The sequence below is a fragment of the Salvelinus namaycush genome, chromosome 4 (genome assembly GCF_016432855.1).
Source record: "Salvelinus namaycush isolate Seneca chromosome 4, SaNama_1.0, whole genome shotgun sequence".
Lineage (NCBI taxonomy): Eukaryota > Metazoa > Chordata > Actinopteri > Salmoniformes > Salmonidae > Salvelinus > Salvelinus namaycush.
In genome coordinates this window covers 14743350-14766446 of record NC_052310.1, presented here as the reverse complement: position 1 = coordinate 14766446, position 23097 = coordinate 14743350, and the positions used below count along the sequence as shown (strand labels likewise).

Genomic DNA, 23097 nt, shown 5'->3' with positions numbered 1-23097 from the left:
AAATCGTCTGTCCTCGGTTGCAACACTCACTACCTACTTCCAAACTGCCTCTGGAAGCAACGTCAGCACAAGAACTGTTCATTGAGCGCTTCATGAAATGGGTTTTCATGGCCGAGCAGCTGCAAACAAGCCTAAGATCACGATGCACAATGCCAAGCGTCGGCTGGAGTGGTGTAAAGCTCGCCACCATTGAAATCTGGAGCAGTGGAAACGCATTCTCTGGAGTGTTGAATCATGCTTCACCATCTGGCAGTCCGGCGGACTAATCTGGGTTTGGCAGATGCCAGGAGAACACTATCTTCTCCAATGCATAGTGCCAACTGTGAAGTTTGGTGGAGGAGGAATAATGGTCTGGGGCTGTTTTTCATGGTTTAGACTGGGCTCCTTAGTTCCAGTGAAGGGAAATCTTAACGCTACAGCATACAATGACATTCTAGACGATTCTGTGCTTCCAACTTTGTGGCAACAGTTTGGGCAAGGCCCTTTCCTGTTTTAGAGTGACAATGCCCCCGTGCACAAAGTGAGGTCCATACAGAAATGGTTTGTCGAGATTGATGTGGAAGAACTTGACTGTCCTGCACAGAGCCCTGACCTCAACCCCATCGAACACCTTTGGGATGCCCGACCTCACTAATGATCTTGTGGCTGAATGGAAGCAAGTCCCCACAGCAATGTTCCAACATCTGGTGGAAAGCCTTCCCAGAATAGTGGAGGCTGTTATAGCAGCAAAGGGGGGACCAACTCCATATTAATGCCCATGATTTTAGAATGAGATGTTCAACGACCAGGTGTCCACATACTATTGGTCATGTAGTGTACTTGGTGACATGCTAGGTAGGCCTACTTTTCTTACATCAAAGAATCTAACTCAATTGGTAACTATCTTGGTAGCTTACCAAATGAAATGTATTTTATTAAGCCCTTTTTACATCAAATTTTATTGGTCACATACACATGGTTAGCAGAGGTAAATATCTGTCGTTCTGCCCCTGAGCAAGGCAGTTAATCCACTGTTCCCCGGGCGCCGAAGATGTTAATTAAGGCAGCCCCCCACACCTCTCTGATTCAGAGGGGTTGGGTTAAATGCGGAAGACACATTTCAGTTGAATGCATTCAGTTGTACAACTGACTAGGTATCCCCCTTTCATGTGATTGTGAGTGTAACGAAATGCTTGTGGTGTAGCGAAATGCTTGTAAAAACAATCCTGACTGTATGTAATAACCCTTAAGATTTTCTGGGCTAACAATGTAAGAAATAATACATAAAAATAAAAAAATACTGCAGAGTTTCCTAAGGACAAGAAGCGAGGCAGCCCTCTCTGTCAGCGCCATTTTTCTGAACAGTAGTTGTCACAAAGTGTTATACAGATACTCAGAACCCCAAAGAGCTAGCAATGCAGATGCAGAAGCAAATGGTGCCTGTGGTGCTGTATTTGATTAATTCCTAAGAAACAAATAATATATGAAATGGTTATTACTGTGTAATGACCATTTACTATGTAATTTATCAGTGAATACTTGATGATTTTTGTACAGTAAAAATCAAGCTCTACCATTCGTTTTGATATCAAAGGTTGACCTACTGATAATAGTAATTTATAGTGCTTGAAATGTAACACTTATTTTCAAAATGTGCCGTTCAGCACCCATGAAAAATGCCCTCGCCCTCCTGTTCCTGTGACGTTGCAAGGGGGCGTTTCCCCAACTTTTCAACGCATTCCATTTGAATTGGTCAATTTTACCCATGTGATGTAAAGACACCAATCAGTGCTAAGTGCGATAAAAAAAATAAAACAACATCCAAATTTGGAGCTCTGAAAATGATGACGTTCTACATGAATTGCTGGCTAGGAGTGGTAGTGGAACTGTTTAGCCTGAATGTCGGGCTATAAACTGAAGGATACTTGAATAACATTGCATTCGAAAGCAATAAGAAGGTTTTAAATGAATGACTAATCGAAACGATATAGCAGTCTGACCTATTGATGCCAATTACCTAACCAGAGAAGGCGATAGTGAATAAGAGGAAAACAGCGCTATAACGGACTGAAGCTAAAAGTGCGATTGAAGCCATTTTCTCCTGTAAGTATTATCTTGTTTGATTTGGCTACTTTATTTACTTATTATTGATATTGAAATACAGTAGTCCTAGTGCATGTTGCAATATCGTAGATCATAATGTCATATTTCAATTGAATAATGGAAAGTTCTGGAAGAACTGAAAGAATGTGAGTTGAATCAGCCTGCACTACATGCTGGGTCATGACTATGTTGTAATTCTCACAGCTATTTAATTACTATTTTTGGTGCTTAAAGAGTATCCAATTTTGTATACTGTGTGACCAAAACTAATCTACTTTCTGCTACATTTCTGCAAGACTCCCCCTCCTCAAAGTTGCACAAAACCTAGTTCAGCACCACATTCCAACTAAATTTAGCCTATCTAGGGACTCCACCCCCTCCCAATAGGGTCTAATAATGAACAGTGCATGGATGGAATAGTCAAGCTGTAGCTTAGTCGCATTGCTTGCATCATTCGTAATTGCTGGCATACCTAAGGAATTACACACACCCTTCTGTTCCCACCACTCAGCGTTGACCCCAAGCAGACGAGGAGTGTGGTAACGTGACATCATGAACGTGGGCACGGCACACAGCGAGGTGAACCCCAACACGCGGGTAATGAACAGCCGGGGCATCTGGCTCTCCTACCTCCTGGGCATCGGCCTGCTGCATGTCATCCTGCTCAGCATCCCCTTCGCCAGTGTGCCCGTGGTCTGGACCCTCACCAACCTCATACACAACCTGGTGGGTAGTAGGCACCTTAGTAGGCTATGCCTAGGGGCATCAGTGCATCTCACCCACTGTATAACATAAGTACTGTAGGTGGAAAGTCCAGTCACTGTTATTGCACACAATGGTATTCTCCATAAGCAAACTACTCTGCAGTCTGCACTGTCACTAGGAGTGTGCTGAGCGAAAGTGAATAAAAGCAATAGTCCATGGGGCAGTCTGGAACGTTTGTCTCTTTTTGTGGCATTTTCATTGCTATAAAAAGGCACAGAACAGATCAGCTTCCACATCCTTTTCCAAACTAAATCAATTTGCGGTTCTAGGCTACTGACAATTTCACAGTATCTCTTGCCCGTACAATGTTTTATATAACAGCTTTCCTGACTGACTATTCTGTGGTGTGTGTGTGTGTTGCAGTGCATGTACCTGTTGTTACACTTGGTGAAAGGAACCCCGTTTGAAACTCCGGACCAGAGCAAGGCTCGCTTCTACACATACTGGGAGCAGATGGACTATGGTGTACAGTTCACTGCCTCACGCAAGTTCCTCACCATCACTCCTATCGTCCTGTAAGGACATCGACACTACCTTATGCTTTATAGACTATTTATAAAATAATAGTCTGTTTACTACTTATAGTCCTTTATAAAGTATAATTTAATGCAACGTGTTGCAATGGTATTTTAGTAGTGATAGGACTGTGAAGTGAAGCATTAGCCTATTTTTTTAAGTACAGTTTTTTTTCTCTCGCTGTCCTTGTTAATGACTTCAGCAGCCTCGTCCAGCCAGTCTTTGGGCAGTGGGGAGTCTGGGCTGCTGTGGTGCCTGCTGTCAGCGGAAGGCTCTATTTAGAGACACTGCTGACAGATGGTTTCTCACTAATGCTTGGTCTATGAACCATGATGGATCTATTTGCAGATACGTCCTCTTACATTTTACATTACATTTTTATTTTAGTCCTTGTCACTTTGATCTTCAAAAGTCCTCCGCCACAGTTGACATGTTCACATGTGGCATTGTGAATTGGAAAGACGTAACTGTCGACCAAAAAAACAGATACCTGTAGTTGTCCAGACAATACCTTTTTAAATGACCTCCTTCACCCAGGTCCAGTCTTTCTTTGACCTACCCTTTCTTTCTCTTCCTCATACTTTTTCCCTCTCCCCCTAGCTACATCCTCACCAGCTTCTACACCAAGTATGACCGGGCCCACTTTGTGGTCAACACGGTCTCCCTGATGACCGTGCTCATTCCCAAGCTCCCCCAGCTTCACGGAGTTCGGATCTTTGGCATTAACAAGTACTGATGGGGCGGAAGAGGACACCGCCATTCCGCCATCTCCCTGTGGACTGTAAACACAGAGTATCAGGCCCCGCCGCATTGGCCCCCAGCCCATAGGGATCCATGGCCCCTCTCTGGCTCACAGGGCTATTGAGCACTCTGCTAAATGAAACCTATGGGCGATAAACAATACAGAATTGACTTACAGGGCTCGGCTGGGTCCGAGCTCCTATGTGGTCCTATTGAAGCTGTGCTGTAGTGTTTATTTGTGGTTCCCTTTATGTCCGTTTTATTTAATTCACAGAGAACACTGCAAGTGACGCCTTTGAGGACATACAGTAGTATGAGATGTATTGAGATTGAGTTACAATGTGGAGAGGAGAAACCTCTGAGCAGTTTGATCCTGAGAAAAGTGAGACTCAGACATTTTGCACCCAGGGAGACATTTTGGAAGTTATGTCACTCAGTTATGATGCCCTCTAGAATTTATAACTCTACATTTCTTTAGCATCAAGGCTCATCCTCTCTTTCTCTCAGAAGAGAGGACAGACTGCTAGAGAAAGGGTTAGCTAGGGAGTTGCTCTGACTGTTGCAGTGGTCAGACAGGAGGGACCACAGGGTTTATATTTAGCCCCCCTGACCACTCAGTCTGAGTTTGGAAAGTTTAAGCAACACTTATTTTATCTGATCATTTCCATATTTAGATTGCCTTTCTCTGATTTGAACCAGAGTAAACTTCTGTTCACATTGCAGTCTGTAATCTACAGTGCAGAGTAGACATGCTCAGGCCCCAAAAGCTAATTCCAGCTTTGTGAATCTGTTGTATTTACATTTCAGTTGGGACCCTTAGGGCAGAAGATGAAAAGCAGGTTAGGCGATTCATGTTCATGGAAAACATTTGTGCATACATATGGCATACTCTTAAGTCAGGGTTCTCCAACTGGCCCTTGGGTGGTTTTATTTGTCCCCTCAAGTTTTCTGAGATTTTCATTGTAGGACATAAAAGACTGTAGAAACACCAGGAAATCAGCTCCAAGTGATTTCAATTTAAGAAATCTGTTGCCAAGTATTCCCACGCATAGTTGAGAGACACGTGAAATTATTATGTTTTAGTCAAACATATCTGTTTGGGCTTCTTGCGGTCAATTTGCAGTCTACAAATTATTAGTAATTATGTTCCGGCCCCCGGACCATCCGCTCAAGAACAAATTGGCCTGCGGCTGAGTCTAGTTGATGATCCCTGTTCTAAGTATTGTATATTCAACCATACTAGATTGTAGTGCATGGGTATGGGCTTAAAGACTTCCTTCAAACTGCACGTAGAGACATAAAAATTGTATCCATGACTTCATCTGACTCTGGGTAAGTAGAAAATAGGGCTTGATTGACAAAATCTCAAACTATCCCTTCAGTTGATACAAAGGCTATAAATGGGTTATGAAATGTTGTAATGTTTGTGTTTTAATAAGGTACCGAGTACAGATAGATACCGGGAGTTTGCCACATAGCATGTATTTCCACTCTTTGAGCTGAGTCATCATGGCAACATGGCAACAACTACAACAAGCGTCTTTAAAAAGGGGAAACGGGAACTGAGAACTACGCAGCACAAAGTGTTGTGTTCAGAACTCACAGTCACAGTTTACTCCGAGTGAAGAGAGGTTGTGATAATTGAGATGAAATGTTCGTTTGAAATCAATTTCCAGAGTCTTTCACACAGCTTTAGATAACCTCCGACAGAAATTTTGGCAACGAAAGGGAGAAAAGAACTTAGTGGAGCATTTTCATATCCACAAAATGCACTATAATCAAATATGAGTGGATTTTAGTAAGTGCAGAGAAGATTTATTAATTACACTTATGATTGACAGGCTTTCAATGTACAACCATTAGAGATACTGCATCTTGTTTTTTATTAGAAGTAAAAACCAAAGTATGTGAATGGTATAGAGTATGTGCGCCTTCCTAGTTTGTTAGCACAGTAGGTAGCAAAGAACATGAGTGTTTTTCAATGTGTGTGAGGTCTGTTGCACAGTAGCAATGTGACGTTTATGTGTGATCTGACTGGTACAGAGCACAGGACTTTATTCATTTGATTGTGTAACAACATTACAGTCTTATGAAATTGTAGGTACTCGCTTGATAGTGGATTAGGAAAAATATAGCTTAGGGCTTTTTTGGCACTTAAGTTCAGAAGGAGGATGGACTATTGTAAATATATTTTACAAATTAAAACCTATAACGATGAGGGTTAAAGTTTTTGTGTTTTTGTTTTGTTAAGAGTAGGCCTACATGGAAAAAACACATTGCTCTACGGGCAAGCAAACAGTTCTTTCTAGTGAATACCTGTACATAATACCATGCTTATCTCTGGTATTTGGTTTCAGTGAATGAGGATCGTAACTTCAGTGGGTGTACCAATGTTATTCAAATACATATACTACACCTGAATACAGTTGGGAAATTCCTGACAAATGTACAGTAGCAAGCGATATTAACATAACTTATGTTGGCGTTATGCCTTTAGCGGTATTTTGTCATGGTGTATAAAAACCCACCCAGGCCTCGAAGTCCTCCTATCTTCAAAGAACTCTGCTCATGTTTAAAGTTGTTGAGCAGGAAACGTCCATTATGAAAGCTTCGGTGGGAGTTTTTGCCTCTATTCTAAATGGTAATTTAAAGTAGTGCTGAAAACATGTTAGCTTATGCATAGACAAGTCTTTTTGTTACATATGATAATAGTTGGGCCACAGAAATGCGTAGGCTAAGCTGCTGAGACATGGACGTTGCCAAGTGGTTTAGAATCTAGACCTTGTCCGTATTAGCTGAGCCTTAATTATTAATAGCATACTATTTCTACTAGTGTTGATTTTGAACACTTAGGCTTGTGCTCTCTTTCAACCCCTACTTAGTACAAAACTAGTCATACAACTTTAGATAGTAATCCATTGGTATTGCAACCCGAATCCAATTAGTGTTTGGAACGTTGGAACCCAAAGCCAGCAGCTTGTTAAACATTGATTGAGGGAGAGTGATAGTGCTGAAAGTGAGTCATCAGGTGTCACTTGGCCAGCTTTGCTAGCCACAGACCGGCACTGAACCTACCCTGTAAGGGTACCTTACAGAAAAACCACATGATTTCACATTACATTTCATGTGAAAACGAGTTTTTGGACCACCGCATGTTTTCACGTGTAGTTTCATGTAGTCACATGTTGCTTTCCATGTTGTCACGTTATCATATTAACTTCACATAAGATCACATTAAAACGTGTTTTTAGAACACTGTGTGTGTTCACGTGTGAAATTCATGTTTTTTTCCCGTAAGTGTAGGCCAATCCATGTCAGTAGACTAAAGCAGTCGTTGGCTAATCTATTAATAAGTACGACAGTGACTTGTGCCCTGTTCATAGCATAATGCTTTCTATTTACAAATACATTGTAGAGCATTGTGAATTATAGCTGATGTTGTTGAATTATATATTCTTTCCCAGGTTGAGAGTCTACAGTTGGCTACTGTGTTTTATGATCTAATTATACATTTACAAAATTTCGTCTTTGTATGACCTTTTTCTCAATATTTGTATATAAATTAGTGATAACCTACAATGACACATAAGAAAAGTTAGAAATGGATATTCACTTTACGTAATTGAAGTAGATTTATTTTCTCTCTGGCAGCGAATATACAATAGTTTATTAATAATAGATTTGAGTTAGTACGGTGAACTCGTTAGATTTGTACAATATTTAGGAAATTCTGACTTTTATTTGCTTAAGGGACATTTATTCAGAATCTACACTGAACAAAAATATAAACGCAACGTGCAACAATTTAAATGATTTTACTGAGTTACAGTTCATATAAGGAAATCAGTTAATTGACGAAAAAAGGCCTTTATTACAGAGAGAAATACTCCTCAGTTTCATCAGCTGTCCGGGTAGCTGGTCTCAGACGATTCCACAGGTGAAGAAGCCGGATGTGGAGGTCCTGGGCTGGCGTGGTTACACGTGGTCTGCGGTTCTGAGGCCGGTTGGACCTCCTGCCAAATTCTCTAAAACGATGTTGGTGGCGGCTTATGGTAGAGAAATGAACATTCAATTATCTTGTAACAGCTATGGTGGAAATTCCTGCAGTCAGCATGCCAATTGTGCGCTCGCTCAAAACTTGAGATATCTGTGGCATTGTGTTGTGTGACAAAACCGCACATTTTATAGTGGCCTTTTATTGTCCCCAGCACCTGTGTATTGATCATGCTGTTAATCAGCTTCTTGATATGTCACACCTGTCAGGTGGATGGATAATCTTGGCAAAGGAGAAATGCTCAATTATAGGGATGTAAACAGATTTGTGCACAATTTTAATTTCAGCTCATGAAACATAGGACCAACACTTTACATGTTGCGTTTATATTTTTGTTCTGTATAGTATCTGAATGTTTTCAGAACGGGTTTGTCTAGGCTTGTGTCTTTAACAAGATTACTTGATTGTTTTGTTAAACTATGACACAACATTAAAATTCTGTATTCATGTAATCAAATTGTTTTGTAATTGTTTATAGGCTACCTCTCATAACGTTTCAAAGTTTTATCACCTCAGTAAACCAACCAACACTTGATGGCAGCAAAGCTGTACTGAGGGGAAATCCTTTAGTAAAGTACACTAGTAGAATACTTTGACATGGATACTGGCCAGCACTTATCAGCCAATAACACATCAGTCTGGGTAATTTGAGCTCTAACCATGAACACTAACCAAGTCCAGCCCCATATGTTGCTGAATCTGAACCACACGCTTTAAGGTGTGCATGTTTGTGGCTTTAAATTTGTTATTCAATGTTTATGATAATATCCAGACAGTCCACATACCACAGAAGCCATTATAACCTCTATATTTCCGTCATACAATGCTAGATTGTTGTTATTGTTATATAGAATTTGCCATTTTTTGTTGGCCTCATGCTCTCCAGTGACGTTATCTCGCTAAAAACACTTATCTCCAGCAGAGGGCAGCAAATGCCTGTCACTGATCCTAATCTGAACTGACATTTTCCTATTTTAAATAGGAATCGCCTCAAGATAAAAATTATTGTCCTTTTTTTTCTTTCTTTTTTTTAAATATCCAGGGGTTTTGTGAGGACTTCTCAGCTCACCCTTGACTCTTTAATTAAAATTTCATTTCAAGATTTCTATTAAGATTCTTGCTTGCTTTGTGCATAAATAGTGGTTGGTTGGTGGCTTCTATGATCTTTTAGCTCAAAATTCGACATGTTTTTACATTTTTTATAAGTATAGGTTGCAAATGTTTGCCCTAAAATAACCCCAATTCCTCCCTCGTCTCACCCAGTCTCACTGTTCATCGTTACAGGACTTCACTCCCACGTCTCCAATAGCTTGTTCATTTTCCCTATCTGAGAGCAGGGACCTTATGTTCCCCCAGCCCTCCCTATAGTAAGCCCTTCCCATAAATATTATCTAACATATTCTTTACAAGATCAATCAGTGCCAGCACCTTCGTCTGCACTGTTTGGTGATACTCAACGGTTTTCTGTGTCATTTTCACCTAGTGTATGGTGTAAACCTTGCAATTATTTCACAATGGAAAATGTGTATTGTACTTAGATAAAATGTTGTCTTACTGGCAAGTATAGGAGAGTGACAAGGCCAAACTAGTTTGTAAACACATACGGCTCCTACGTTTGCCAAGAGGAGCAACATCCAATATGAATACACGTTTAATAAAGGAACACCCCATCACCCAAAAAGTTCAACGCATGGGATGTTAGTTGCCTACTTATTCCAAGTTTTGCCTTTGAAATATACATGTGCTGTGTTGTTGGGTTCCCTTTGCGTGTACCGGGGCTTTTTGAGTATGTGACCATGACAGCACGCGTGGGGGATTAGATACGTTTGCAAACACAACAAATCATTTAGTAATGGAATGGTTGTGCCCATGTACTCCCCCTTCTACCCACTGACGCTCACACAAAGTGACCTGAACGAGTGCGCCAGTGCTGAATATCTCATGTGTTCCTGGTGGGAGTGCCCTGGAAGTACGGGGAAAACGGGAAGCATTTTACAGTACGGATGAGTTTAGCTATAAATTGCAGAGTTCCAGAATATAGTTCAATTAAATATGAGCTTTGGATCCCACATGGATCTGTGAACTGAGAAACCCAAGGACAGTTCAGAGGACAGAGCCTTAGAAAATGTGTTCAGCTGTTATTGGAAAGCGCTTGGGAGGAAAGGGAAGAGTTGGATGCTGTCTCAAGCTCAGGGGGTAGCTGCTATGTAATGGGTGTACTGTCAAACAGAGTTATCTGTCATGTCCAAAACACATCATCACGATGACGTGTCAAAGTTAAAAAATATAGTTTTTGAGTTCAGGAAGAATTTCCCAATACTTTCGCAATGCACTACAGTATGGTAGCTATTGGGAAACTATAGTCCAAAGGGAAAGGGAAAGGTCCAAAGGGAAAGGGCCAGATTCAGTATTTTTGCACTGAGCCAAGAGTCAAATGTCAAGAGACAAAGGTCAAAACTCAGATACAACAAAAAAACTGATATTCCCAAATATGTTTATTTGATTTGATATATAACCCACATGTTGTTTATACATTTCACATTTTCGTCAATTATATCCAATAAACATATTTTTAAAGCCAGACATAATCTGTTACTTATCCATCATGGCTGACTTTGCACAACTTGTGTGACTCAAAAGCACTTAGTATTATTTTCTTACATTAGACGTTGTGTGGCGATACAAGCAAGCCAACTGATACAGTGATGAATATTCATATACTGTTTTACATTATGAACATCTTGGGTGCAGTTAGCCTCCAAATTAAATCAGATCATGAGTAATGAGATTTAAGATGTATTATATTATTATAAGACGTTACAGACGAAAACGCAAAGCATTTTGGAAAGGAGGGAGAGAGAGAAAGGGGGGTTGGGGATAATAATAACGTAAATAAAACACTTATCACCACTAAGAAGCTAATTAGCCGTCCATTCAAAATGATGAAACATCTCCGAGGGTATTAGGTGTGTAAAAATCAGGCGTCCATGGAGCTTTTTACTAGTTAGTCATCATAATAATGAATAGGCTATTGAGCATTTTCTTGTATTTGCACTAATCAAGTTATAGTGCATTCTTTCAAGGTGGTCCAAGTGGTTGAGTAATCAAGGACCTTTTAGGCCTACTGGTCCTCCATTGTGGGGAGACTGCATGTGTCCTACTGGCCTACTGGTCCTCCATTGTGGGGAGACTGCATGTGGCCTACTGGTCCTCCATTGTGGGGAGACTGCATGTGGCCTACTGGTCCTCCATTGTGGGGAGACTGCATGTGTCCTACTGGCCTACTGGTCCTCCATTGTGGGGAGACTGCATGTGTCCTACTGGTCTACTGGTCCTCCATTGTGGGGAGGCTGCATGTGTCCTACTGGCCTACTGGTCCTCCATTGTGGGGAGACTGCATGTGTCCTACTGGCCTACTGGTCCTCCATTGTGGGGAGGCTGCATGTGTCCTACTGGCCTACTGGTCCTCCATTGTGGGGAGACTGCATGTGTCCTACTGGTCTACTGGTCCTCCATTGTGGGGAGGCTGCATGTGTGCTACTGGCCTACTGGTCCTCCATTGTGGGGAGACTGCATGTGTCCTACTGGCCTACTGGTCTACTGGTCCTCCATTGTGGGGAGGCTGCATGTGTCCTACTGGCCTACTGGTCCTCCATTGTGGGGAGGCTGCATGTGTCCTACTGGCCTACTGGTCCTCCATTGTGGGGAGACTGCATGTGTCCTACTGGCCTACTGGTCTACTTGGTCCTCCATTGTGGGGAGGCTGCATGTGTCCTACTGGCCTACTGGTCCTCCATTGTGGGGAGGCTGCATGTGTCCTACTGGCCTACTGGTCCTCCATTGTGGGGAGACTGCATGTGTCCTACTGGCCTACTGGTCCTCCATTGTGGGGAAAGTGACAGTGTCCTATGACTCATGGTTGCTGTCATTCATGCTCCTCTTATACTCTCATCACCTGCTAGAAGATACAAACTGTCCCGCACTCTAATCACATCATTGGCTTCCTCCAATGCTTTTAGATCGCTAATGCTAAAAGCATCACGCCAGATCAGAGGGTTTCCAAACATCCGTTAGCGCATGCTACCTATGGATTTTACATAGGCTTCACTAGTTAGCTAGCCACACACATATGTTAGCGCGTTAGCTTAACCTCTGTTTCTCTTTAATCTTGGCAGTAGTCCTGGAGAGCTCTGGGGGGATCCACACACCCCCTACAGAGTTGATCAGATCGAGCGGATGAGATGAGATGCATTGCCTATACAGGGGTCAATTCCAACACTGTATTATCTGTGATGCACAAAGTCCTATTGCGCTCATTGATTTACTATCCGCCTTCAGATTTGTCACCAATGCTCCTTATAGGACACATCACTGTACTCTATACTCCTCTGTAAACTGGTCATCTCTGTATACCCGTCGCAAGACCCACTGGTTGGTGCATATATATAAAACCCTCTTAGGCCTCACTTCCCCCTATCTGAGATATCTACTGCAGCCCTCACCCTCCACATACATCACCCGTTCTGCCAGTCACATTCTGTTAAAGGTCCCCAAAGCACACACATCCCTGGGTCGCTCGTCTTTTCAGTTCGCTGCAGCTAGCGGCTGGAACGAGCTGCAACAAACACTCAAACTGGACAGTTTTATCTCCATCTCTTCATTCAAAGAGTTGTGGCTTCTTTGTGTGATGTATTGTGGTCTCTACCTCCCTGCCCTTTGTGCTGTTGTCTGTTCCCAATAATGTTTGTACCATGTTTTGTGCTGCTACCATGTTGTGTTGCTACCATGCTGTGTTGTCATGTGTTTTTTTTTTAATTAAAATTTTACCCCCTTTTCTCCCCAATTTTCGTGGTATCCAATCGCTAGTAATTACTATCTTGTCTCATCGCTACAACTCCCGTACGGGCTCGGGAGAGACGAAGGTCGAAAGCCATGCGTCCTCCGAAGCACAACCCAACCAAGCCGCACTGCTTCTTAACACAGCGCGCCTCCAACCCGGAAGCCAGCCTCACCAATGTGTCGGAGGAAACACCGTGTACCTGGCCCCCTTGGTTAGCGCGCACTGCGCCCGGCCCGCCACAGGAGTCGCTGGAGCGCGATGAGACAAGGATATCCCTACCGGTCAAACCCTCCCTAACCCGGACGACGCTATGCCAATTGTGCGTCGCCCCACGGACCTCCCGGTCGGCTGCGACAGAGCCTGGGCGCGAACCCAGAGACTCTGGTGGCGCAGCTAGCACTGCGATGCAGTGCCCTAGACCACTGCGCCACCCGGGAGGCCCCTGTCTTAGGTCTTTATGTAGGGTTGTGTTGTCTCTCTTGTTGTGATGTGTGTTTTGTCCTATATTTATATTGTATTTATTTTTAATTTTTAATCCCAGGCCCCCGTCCCCGCAGAAGGCCTTTTGGTAGGCAGCCATTGTAAGTAAGAATTTGTTCTTAACAGACTTGCCTATTTAAATAAAGGTTAAATAAAAAATATAAAACTATAGGGCCAAACAAAGGTCTCATTCAGTGACATTCTAATGTTTGTTTACTGTACTAATCTTTAGCCATGTCAAGAGGCATTTGCACCGGCATTAATATTGATCTTTATTGCAGTTAAAGGGCGCTCTGACATGAAAGAGACATGTTAGCCTCCACCAATGTCAGCCATTGATGCACAGCTCTTCATATTATGTTAATGAATGGTAATTCGTTTTGTGGTTAAAAACCTCTTGAGGACCCTTTTTTACAATTTTTGCCTAAAACGACATACCCAAATCTAACTGCCTGTAGCTCAGGACCTGAAGCAAGGATATGCATATTCATGATACCATTTGAAAGGAAACACTTTGAAGTTTGTGGAAATGTGAAATTAATGTGGGAGAATATAACACATTAGATCTGGTAAACGATAATACGAAGCATCATCATCCTTGAAATGCAAGAGAAAGGCCGTTATGAGTTAGGAGTCTAGGCGCAATTTACATTTTGGCCATTAGATAGACGCAGTGTATGTGCAAAGTTTTTGACTGATCCAATGAACCATTTCATTACTGTTCAAAATGATGTATCAAGTCTGCCCAAATGTGCCTAATTGGTTTATTGATAGATTTTCAAGTACATAACTGTGCAATCTCCTCAAACAATAGCATGGTATTCTTTCACTGTAATAGCTACTGTAAATTGGTCAGTGCAGTTAGATTAACAAGAATTTCTGCCAATATAAAACATGTCTATGTCCTGGGAAAGGTTCTTGTTACTTACAACGTCATGCTAATCACATTAGCGCGCATTAGCTCAACCGTCCCATGGGGGGACACCGATCCTGTAGAGGGTTTACTGCATGAATGGTGTGCTTTTTATTTCATGTGTGTGTGTAAAATATTACTGTTCTCAGATTTTTTATTAATAGATATTTAGCTGGAATGTTCATATCCTGTGATATGTGGTAGTCCCACCTAAATATCTTAAGATGAACGTGCTAACTGTAAGTCACTCTGGATAAGAGCATCTGCTAAATGACTAAAATGTCAAATGTAAATGTTTTACATACAGATCTCATTACTTTAATTAATTATTATATACATTACCAGTCAAAAGTTTGGACACACCTACTCATTCAAGGGTTTTTCTTAATTTTTTCTGTTCTACAATGTAAAATAATAGTGAAGACGTAAAACTATGAAATAACACATATGGAATCATGTAGTAACCAAAACAGTATTAAACAAATCAAAATATATTTTAGATTTTAGATTCTTGAAAGTAGCCACCCTTTGCCTTGATGACAGCTTTGCACACTTTTGGCATTCTGTCAACCAGTTTCATGAGGAATGCTTTTCCAAAAGTCTTGAAGGAGTTCCCACATATGCTGAGCACTTGTTGGCTGCTTTTCCTTCACAGTCCTACTCATCCCAAACCATCTCAATTGGGTTCAGGTCGGGTGATTGTGGAGGCCAGGTCATCTGATACCATCCCTACATCCCTCTCCTTGGTCAAATAGCCCTTACACAGCCTGGAGGTGTGTTTTGTGTCATTGTCCTGTTGAAAAACAAATGATTGTCCCACTAAGCGCAAACCAGATAGGATGGCATATCGCTGCATAATGCTGTGGTAGCCATGGTGGTTAAGTGTGCCTTGAATTCTAAATAAATCACAGACAGTGTCACCAGCAAAGCACCCCCACACCATCACACCACCTCCTCCATGCTTCACGGTGGGAACAACACATGCGGAGATCATCCGTTAACCTAGTCTGTGTCTCACAAAGACATGGCGTTTGGAATAAAAAATGTCACATTTGGACTCATCAGATCAAATGACAGATTTCACTGGTCTTATGTCCATTGCTCATGTTTCTTGGCCCAATCAAATCTCTTCTTATTATTGTTGTCCTTTAGTAGTGGTTTCTTTGCAGCAATTTGACCATAAAGGCCTGATTCACGCAGACTCCTCTGAAAAGTTGATATTGAGATGTGTCAGTTACTTGAACTCTGTGAAGCATTTATTTGGGCTGCAATCTGAGGTGCAGTTAACTCTAATGAACTTATCCTCTGCAGCAGAAGTAACTCTGGGTCTTCCTTTCCTGTGGAGAGCCAGTTTCATCATAGCTCTTGATGTCTTTTGCGACTGCACTAGAAGAAACTTCAAAAGTTCTTGAAATTTTCCTGATTGACTGACCTTCATGTCTTAAAGTAATAATGGACTGTTGTTTCTCTTTGCTTATTTGAGCTGTTCTTGCCATAATATGGACTTAGTCTTTTACCAAATAGGGCTATCTTCTGTATACCACCCTTACCTTGTCACAACACAACTGATTGACTCAAACGCATTAAGAAGGAAAGAAATTTCACAAATTAACTTTTAACAAGGCACACCTATTAATTGAAATGCATTCCAGGTGACTACCTCATGAAGCTGGTTGAGAGAATGCCAAGAGTGTGCAAAGCTGTCATCAAGGCAAGGGGTGGCTATTTGAAGAATCTCAAATTTAAATATATTTAGATTTTTTTAACACTTTTTTGGTTACTACATGATTCCATATGTGTTATTTCATAGTTTTGATGTCTTCACTATTATTCTACAATGTAGAACATAGTAAAAATAAAGAAAAACCTTGGAATGAGTAGGTGTGTCCAAACTTTTGATGGGTACTGTATGTAAAACCAATAACTTAAATATTGATGTCACAAATGTATAAAGAAATACTGAAGCCTGAGTTGAACTACAGTAGATACTAATGTAATGCACATTTTCAAATACATTTCAATGTCTTTTAACCCCACATATTTCAAATGCTACCAATTACATTTTCCAAAATGCGAAAGTTTTAGTTATGAAATAGCATCACAAAGTCAGAATTAATTTAGCCCTCTGTTGGTCTACAGTATACTGGAGGAGCCTGGCTAAGTTTCACTTAACTGCACAGCCTGCACGTTAACAGCTACGTGACCAATCCCTATATGTGTCCATACAGCCTCCACTCCATGTCCCCTTCACGGTTCAACTCCCCCACAAATTATTGATTCAATAATTCATAAAGGGATAGCATGTAAATGATGAGCGATGTAAGTCACCCTGGATGTATCCTTGCATAGTTGGATGAATAATGTAGAGGAGCGGAGGCCTGCCCTTCCCCTGACCCAGCTACTCTCCAAATCTCAGCGCTAACTGAAATTATTCAGTGTGTTTTCTGTCTGTCGGCACAGCCGCGTGCTCTTCATGAATCTGCCAGGCACCAAGGTCTGCTACTTCTCTCCATCTCCCCATTACCGCGCTATGGCAATTTGTTGGAAAGTAATATCTGCCTGACTGGGAAATGTAGTGCTGACAGTACTCTGTGAAAGGGGGGTCGAAAGAGATGTATACTGTCATGTTGTTGTTTTTCTTCTTTTGTGGTGTTCAGCCTGACTCTGACAGGGTGCTCTGCTTTCTGCTTCTCTGCCTCCCCCACTCCTTTTTAGTAAAGATGGAAAAGGCTATCAGCGGTGGGGCGTTTTAGCTGTATACAGATGTAGGACCTTAATATGATCACTCCTTTGTTGCTGAGAATTTTTCTGCGAAGCAAGAAATGCACAATTGTAGTGTATTTGAGTTTTAAAAAGGCAGATTTTCCATATTGAAAAATGTATCAACCCCTACAAAAATGTCCATAAATTATAATCCACATAATAATTCACATGTCCTGTTGCTGTAGGATTATTTCCCTGCTGTAGCAAACTGTCTCAAATTAAGATCCTACATCTGTATGGTTTTGCAGCTGACTATGTTCCCCCTGGCCATGCTAGATCAATAACTCCCAGAAAGTGACTGAGAGAGAATTGGAAGTGAAAAGTATTGTTCCGGGCCATGTTAAACAATCCTGTCTACACAGTAGTACGCTATCCATTGCCCAGAACTTGATGGGAAAGATCAGCACGTCAACTGTCATGTTTCACGCACGCACACGCACACGCACACGCACACTCACACAATCACACCTTATATTCTCTCATGGGTCACGTACAGCTGGCTACTTCACTTAAGCATTTTCTCTAACTCATCCTAAGTGCCTGTTTTACTGTGTTATATCATATCAGTCCGTATACCATGGGAATGACAAAACATGTATTATTACTGCTGTAATTACTTTGGTAACCAGTTTATAATAACAATAAGGCACCTTGGGATTTTGTGGTATATGGCCAATATACCACGGCTAAGGGCTGTATCCAGGCACTTCGCGTTGCGTTGTGCATAAGAACAGCCCTTAGACGTGTTATATTGGCCATATACCACACCGCCTCGGGCCTTATTGCTTAATTATGTTCCGGCCCCCTGACAATTCGCTCAAGTAAAAATTGTCCCGCAGCTGAATCTATTGATCCCTGATGTAAAGTGTTGGTCCCATGTTTCATGAGCTGAAATAAAAGATCACAGAAATGTTCCATATGCACAAAAAAGCTTACTTCTCTCAAATGTTGTGCACAAATTTGTTTACATACCTGTTAGTGAGCATTTCTCCTTTGTCAAGATAATCCATCCACCTGACAGGTGTGGCATATCAAGAAGCTGATTAACCAGAATGGTCATTACACAGGTGCACCACTCTAAAATGTGCAGTTTTGTTGAACAACAATGCCACAGATGTCTCAAGTTTTGAGGGAGCGTGCAATTGGCATACCGACTGCAGGAATGTCCACCAGAGCTGTTGCCAGATAATTGAATGTTCATTTCTCTACCATAAGCCGCCTCCAACATCATTTTAGAGAATTTGGCAGGAGGTCCAACCGGCCTCACAACCAAAGACAACGTGTAACCACGCCAGCCCAGGACCTCCACATCAGGCTTCTTCACCTGCGGGATTGTCTGAGACCAGCTACCCGGACAGCTGATAAAACTGTGGGTTTGCACAACCAAAGTATTTCTGCACAAACTGTGAGAAACCGTCTCAGGGAAGCTCATCTGTGTGCTCATCGTCCTCACCAGGATCTTGACCTGACTGCAGTTTGGCGTCGTAAGAGACTTCAGTGGGAAAATGCTCACTTCGATGGCTACTGGCACACTGGAGAAGTGTACTCTTCACAGATTAATCCTGGTTTCAACTGTACTGGGCAGATGACAGACAGCGTGTATGGTGTCGTGTTGGCTAGCGGTTTGCTGATATCAACGTTGTGAACAGAGTGCCCAATGTTGGCGGTGGGGTTATGCTGAAACGGGCAGGCATAAGCTACGGACAATGAACACAATTGCATTTTATCGATTTGAATGTGACTAGATCCTGAGGCCCATTGTCGTGCCATTCATCCGCCACCATCCCCTCATGTTTCAGCATGATAATGCATGGTCCCATGTGACAAGGATCTGTGCACAATTCCTGGAAGCTGAAAATGTCCCAGTTCTTTGGTGGCCTGCATACTCACTGAGCATGTTTGAGATGGTCTGGATCGATGTGTAAGACAGCGTGTTCCAGTTTCTGCTAATATCCAGCAAGTTCTCACAGCCATTGAAGAGGAGTGGGAAAACATTCCACAGGCCACAATCAACAGCCTGATCAACTCTATGCGAAGGAGATGTGTCGCACTGCATGAGGCAAATGGGGGTCACACCAGATACTAACTGGTTTTCTGATCCACACCCCTACCCTTTTTTAAGGGATCTATGACCAACAGATGCATGTACAGTTGAAGTCGGACATTTACATACACCTTAGCCAAATACATTTAAACTCAGTTTTTCACAATTCCTGCCATTTTTTCAGAGTAAAAATTCCCTGTCTTAGGTCAGTTAGGATCACCACTTTATTTTAAGAATGTGAAATGTCAGAATAATAGTAGAGAGAATAATTTATTTCAGCTTTTATTTCATTCATCACATTCCAAGTGGGTCAGAAGGTTACATACACTCAATTAGTATTTGGTAGCATTGCCTTTAAATTGTTCATCTTGGGGCAAAGTTTTGGGTAGCCTTCCACAAACTTCCCACAATAAGTTGGGTGAATTTTGGCCCTTTCCTCCTGACAGAGCTGGTGTAACTGAGTCAGGTTTGTAGGTCTCCTTGCTCGCACACGCTTTTTCAGTTCTGCCCACAAATGTTCTATAGGATTGAGGTCAGGCCTTTGTGATGGCCACTCCAATACCTTGACTTTGTTGTCCTTAAGCCATTTTGCCACAACTTTGGAAGTATGCTTGAGGTCATTGTCCATTTGGAAGACCCATTTGCGAACAAACTTTAACTTCCTGACTGATGTCTTGAGATGTTGCTTCAATATATCCACATAATTTTCCTTTCTCATGATGCTATCTATTTTGTGAAGTGCACCAGTCGCTCCTGCAGTAAAGCACCCCCACAACATGATGTTCGGCTTCGGCTTGCAAGCCTCCCCCTTTTTCCTCCAAACATAACGATGGTCATTATGGCCAAACAGTTCTATTTTTGTTTCATCAGACCAGAGGACATTTCTCCAAAAGGTACAATCTTTGTCCCCATGTGCAGTTGCAAACCGTTGTCTGGCTTTTTTATGGCGGTTTTGGAGCAGTGGCTTCTTCCTTGCTGAGCAGCCTTTCAGGTTGTGTTGATTTAGGATTCGTTTTACTGTGGCTATAGATACTTTTGTACCTGTTTCCTCCAGCATCTTCACAGGGTCCTTTGCTGTTGTTCTGGGATTGATTTGCACTTTTCGCACCAAAGTACTTTCATCTCTAGGAGACAGAACGCGTCTTCTTCCTGAGCGGTATGGCGGCTGCGTGGTCCCATGGTGTTTATACTTGCGTACTATTGTTTGTACAGATGAACGTGGTACCTTCAAGCGTGTGGAAATTGCTCCCAAGGATGAACCAGACTTGTGGAAGTCTACAATATATTTTCTGAGGTCTTGGCGGATTTCTTTTGATTTTCCCATGATGTCAAGCAAAGAGGCACTGAGTTTGTAGGTAGGCCTTGAAATACATCCACAAGTACACCTCCAATTAACTCAAATTATGTCAATTATCCTATCAGAAGCTTCTAAAGCCATGACATAATTTTCTGGAATTTTCCAAGCTGTTTAAAGGCACAGTCAACTTAGTGTATGTAAACTTCTGACCCACTGGAATTGTGATACAGTGAATAAGTGAAATAATCTGTCTGTAAACAATTGTTGGAAAAATGACTTGTGTCATGCACAAAGTAGATGTCCTAACCGACTTGCCAAAACTATAGTTTGTTAACAAGAAATTTGTGGAATGGTTGAAAAACTAGTTTTAATGACTCCAACATAAGTGTATGTAAACTTCTGACTTCAACTGTATTTCCAGTCATGTAAAATCCACAGACTAGGGCGTAATGAATTTATTTCAATTGACTGATTTCCTTATATGAACTGTAACTCAGTAAAATCTTTGAAATTGTTGCATGTTGCGTTTATATTTTTGTTCAGTGTAGCTAACCTTATGATTTCATATAGAAGGTGGAATTTTGCCCAGCGATGTGATTGATGGCTCGGATATTATCCGCCCCATTTTCAATATTGACGTAATATTTCATCATTAGACGGATCAGCTCTGTTTGATCAATTTAATTATATTTATTTATTAATCCATTATTACCATGATTTTTAAAGAAACTTAATCCACACGCACTAGTCAAATAAAGTAGTCTATGATTAGAACTGAAGAAGTGCCAGAAAGCAAACTCAACCCCAGAGGCAGCATTTATTAAAGGGGAAATACATTCGATGACAGACAGCATCTGATTCCATCACCATTACTTCAACGCCTTTCAAAAGCACTCTGCTCATCCCCTAGTAGCTTGGCATTGATCAGGACAAGACATCAGTTACTATGACTATTAGCTCAGCCGAGAGACTGCAAGACGATTATCCGGGACGAAGAGACAAGTGCCCTGTCCATTTGCCTGGCATATATCATCAGGATGGGCCCAGGCACAGGCTGCATTTGCAGGTCCATTAGCGCTGTATATGGACCACCGAGGGACAGCCTCTTTCCCTGGGTGTTATGGAAGAGCCTGCACTTTGCCTAAGGGGAGAGATTGAGCCGCTTGGCCCCTCTAATGATTAATTTCACGTGCTGGCTAATATCGATCGATCGGCTTCCAGATGCGGTTCACGGCGTTAAGTGGTCTTCTGACTCCATGGTCATTTGCATGGAAATGATGGTATTTGAGGTGGGCTTGGTCCTGCAAATAGTTGGCGTACGCCTTACCGGTTGAACATGAACCTATCACAATAATTAAAACAAAAATGCCCCCAAAAAACTGTAGGCTATTTCACTATTAGTTACAGTATCGTTAACGCAAATAACACACATGAAAAATGTGTGAATGAACTTGAAAATGTGTGGAATAGCTCAAAATGTGGTGTGGTTCAACAATAAGGGACATTTTGCGGTGGCAGATATGAGTTGCCGAGGCTGACACGTGCGCGGACAGTGGACGCACCAATTCAGGTTACAAGTGTAGGCCTGATGAATGTCAATCACCGAATGTCCTTCATTACACTTCTTGGTGTTCTGTTGTCTCTTCCCATTCTTCAAATAGCGGGTGCACGGTGCACTGTATGGATGCGGGAATTATTTTAGAGTGGACGAACGTGCGCAGGTAACCAGGCTTACAGGAGCCGTTTGAAGTGATTGTTTGACAATCAGATGAAAACATCATGACTGGTTGTGTTTATGCCACATTAAAAGTTAATACCTTTTAAAAGTTAAGCTACAAATATATGCTATTAGGCCCACTGAGCTCTAATCAAATGAAAAGGGATTCTATATGTACAGTACATGTTTAGGCCCCAATTATGTGCATGTGCAAGGTCGTGCACACATAGTAGGTACCATACCAGGAAGTGTGTGTGTGTGTGTGTGTGTGTGTGTGTGTGTGTGTGTGTGTGTGTGTGTGTGTGTGTGTGTGTGTGTGTGTGTGTGTGTGTGTGTGTGTGTGTGTGTGTGTGTGTGTGTGTGTGTGTGTGTGTGTGTGTGAAGTAGATCCTCTTAAAATGTGGCCTCTTTTTTTAAGCTTCACTTGGCTTTTCTAAATCCTTTCAGTTCACTGGAGAGAACATTTCTGCATGAAGGGGAGTGTACTCATTTAGGAATTCAAGAACAACAGTGTGTGCGTGCATGTGTGTGTGTGTGTGTGTGAAGTAGATCTTCTTAAAATGTGGCCTCTTTTTAAGCGTCACATGCCTCTGCTAATTCTCCATAGTGCTCATTGTGGATGCACCATAATGCATGTCTATAGGCCACATCAACCCAGAAGGACTGTCCACCCCGAGGTGTTGGTAACGGAAGTGACAGGTGATTGTGACAGGGTTGTTCCACTTCAAAAAGCACAAGAAAGAGAATTTCGACTCCCACCATCTCAGATTGTTCTGAGATCGTTTCTGTAGTTAGTAACAGATACAATTAGCATTCCTGAAACATTATTTTGTTGAAATATCATTTAATTTTGCACCCAAATTGGCCATTTTAATTTATTTATAG

The 23097-nt window shown here is 41.9% G+C and overlaps 1 protein-coding gene across 1 annotated transcript; it reads left to right on the top strand.

Moving 5' to 3' along the window:
* The first annotated feature begins 1822 nt into the window (after positions 1-1822).
* Positions 1823-5172, top strand: LOC120046191 (ORM1-like protein 3). The gene is made up of 4 exons (XM_038991217.1): positions 1823-2082; positions 2594-2808; positions 3211-3362; positions 3964-5172. The coding sequence occupies exons 2-4, from the start codon at positions 2635-2637 to the stop codon at positions 4097-4099; spliced, it is 462 nt and encodes a 153-aa protein (XP_038847145.1). The 5' UTR covers positions 1823-2082; positions 2594-2634; the 3' UTR covers positions 4100-5172.
* The last annotated feature ends 17925 nt before the right edge of the window (positions 5173-23097 follow it).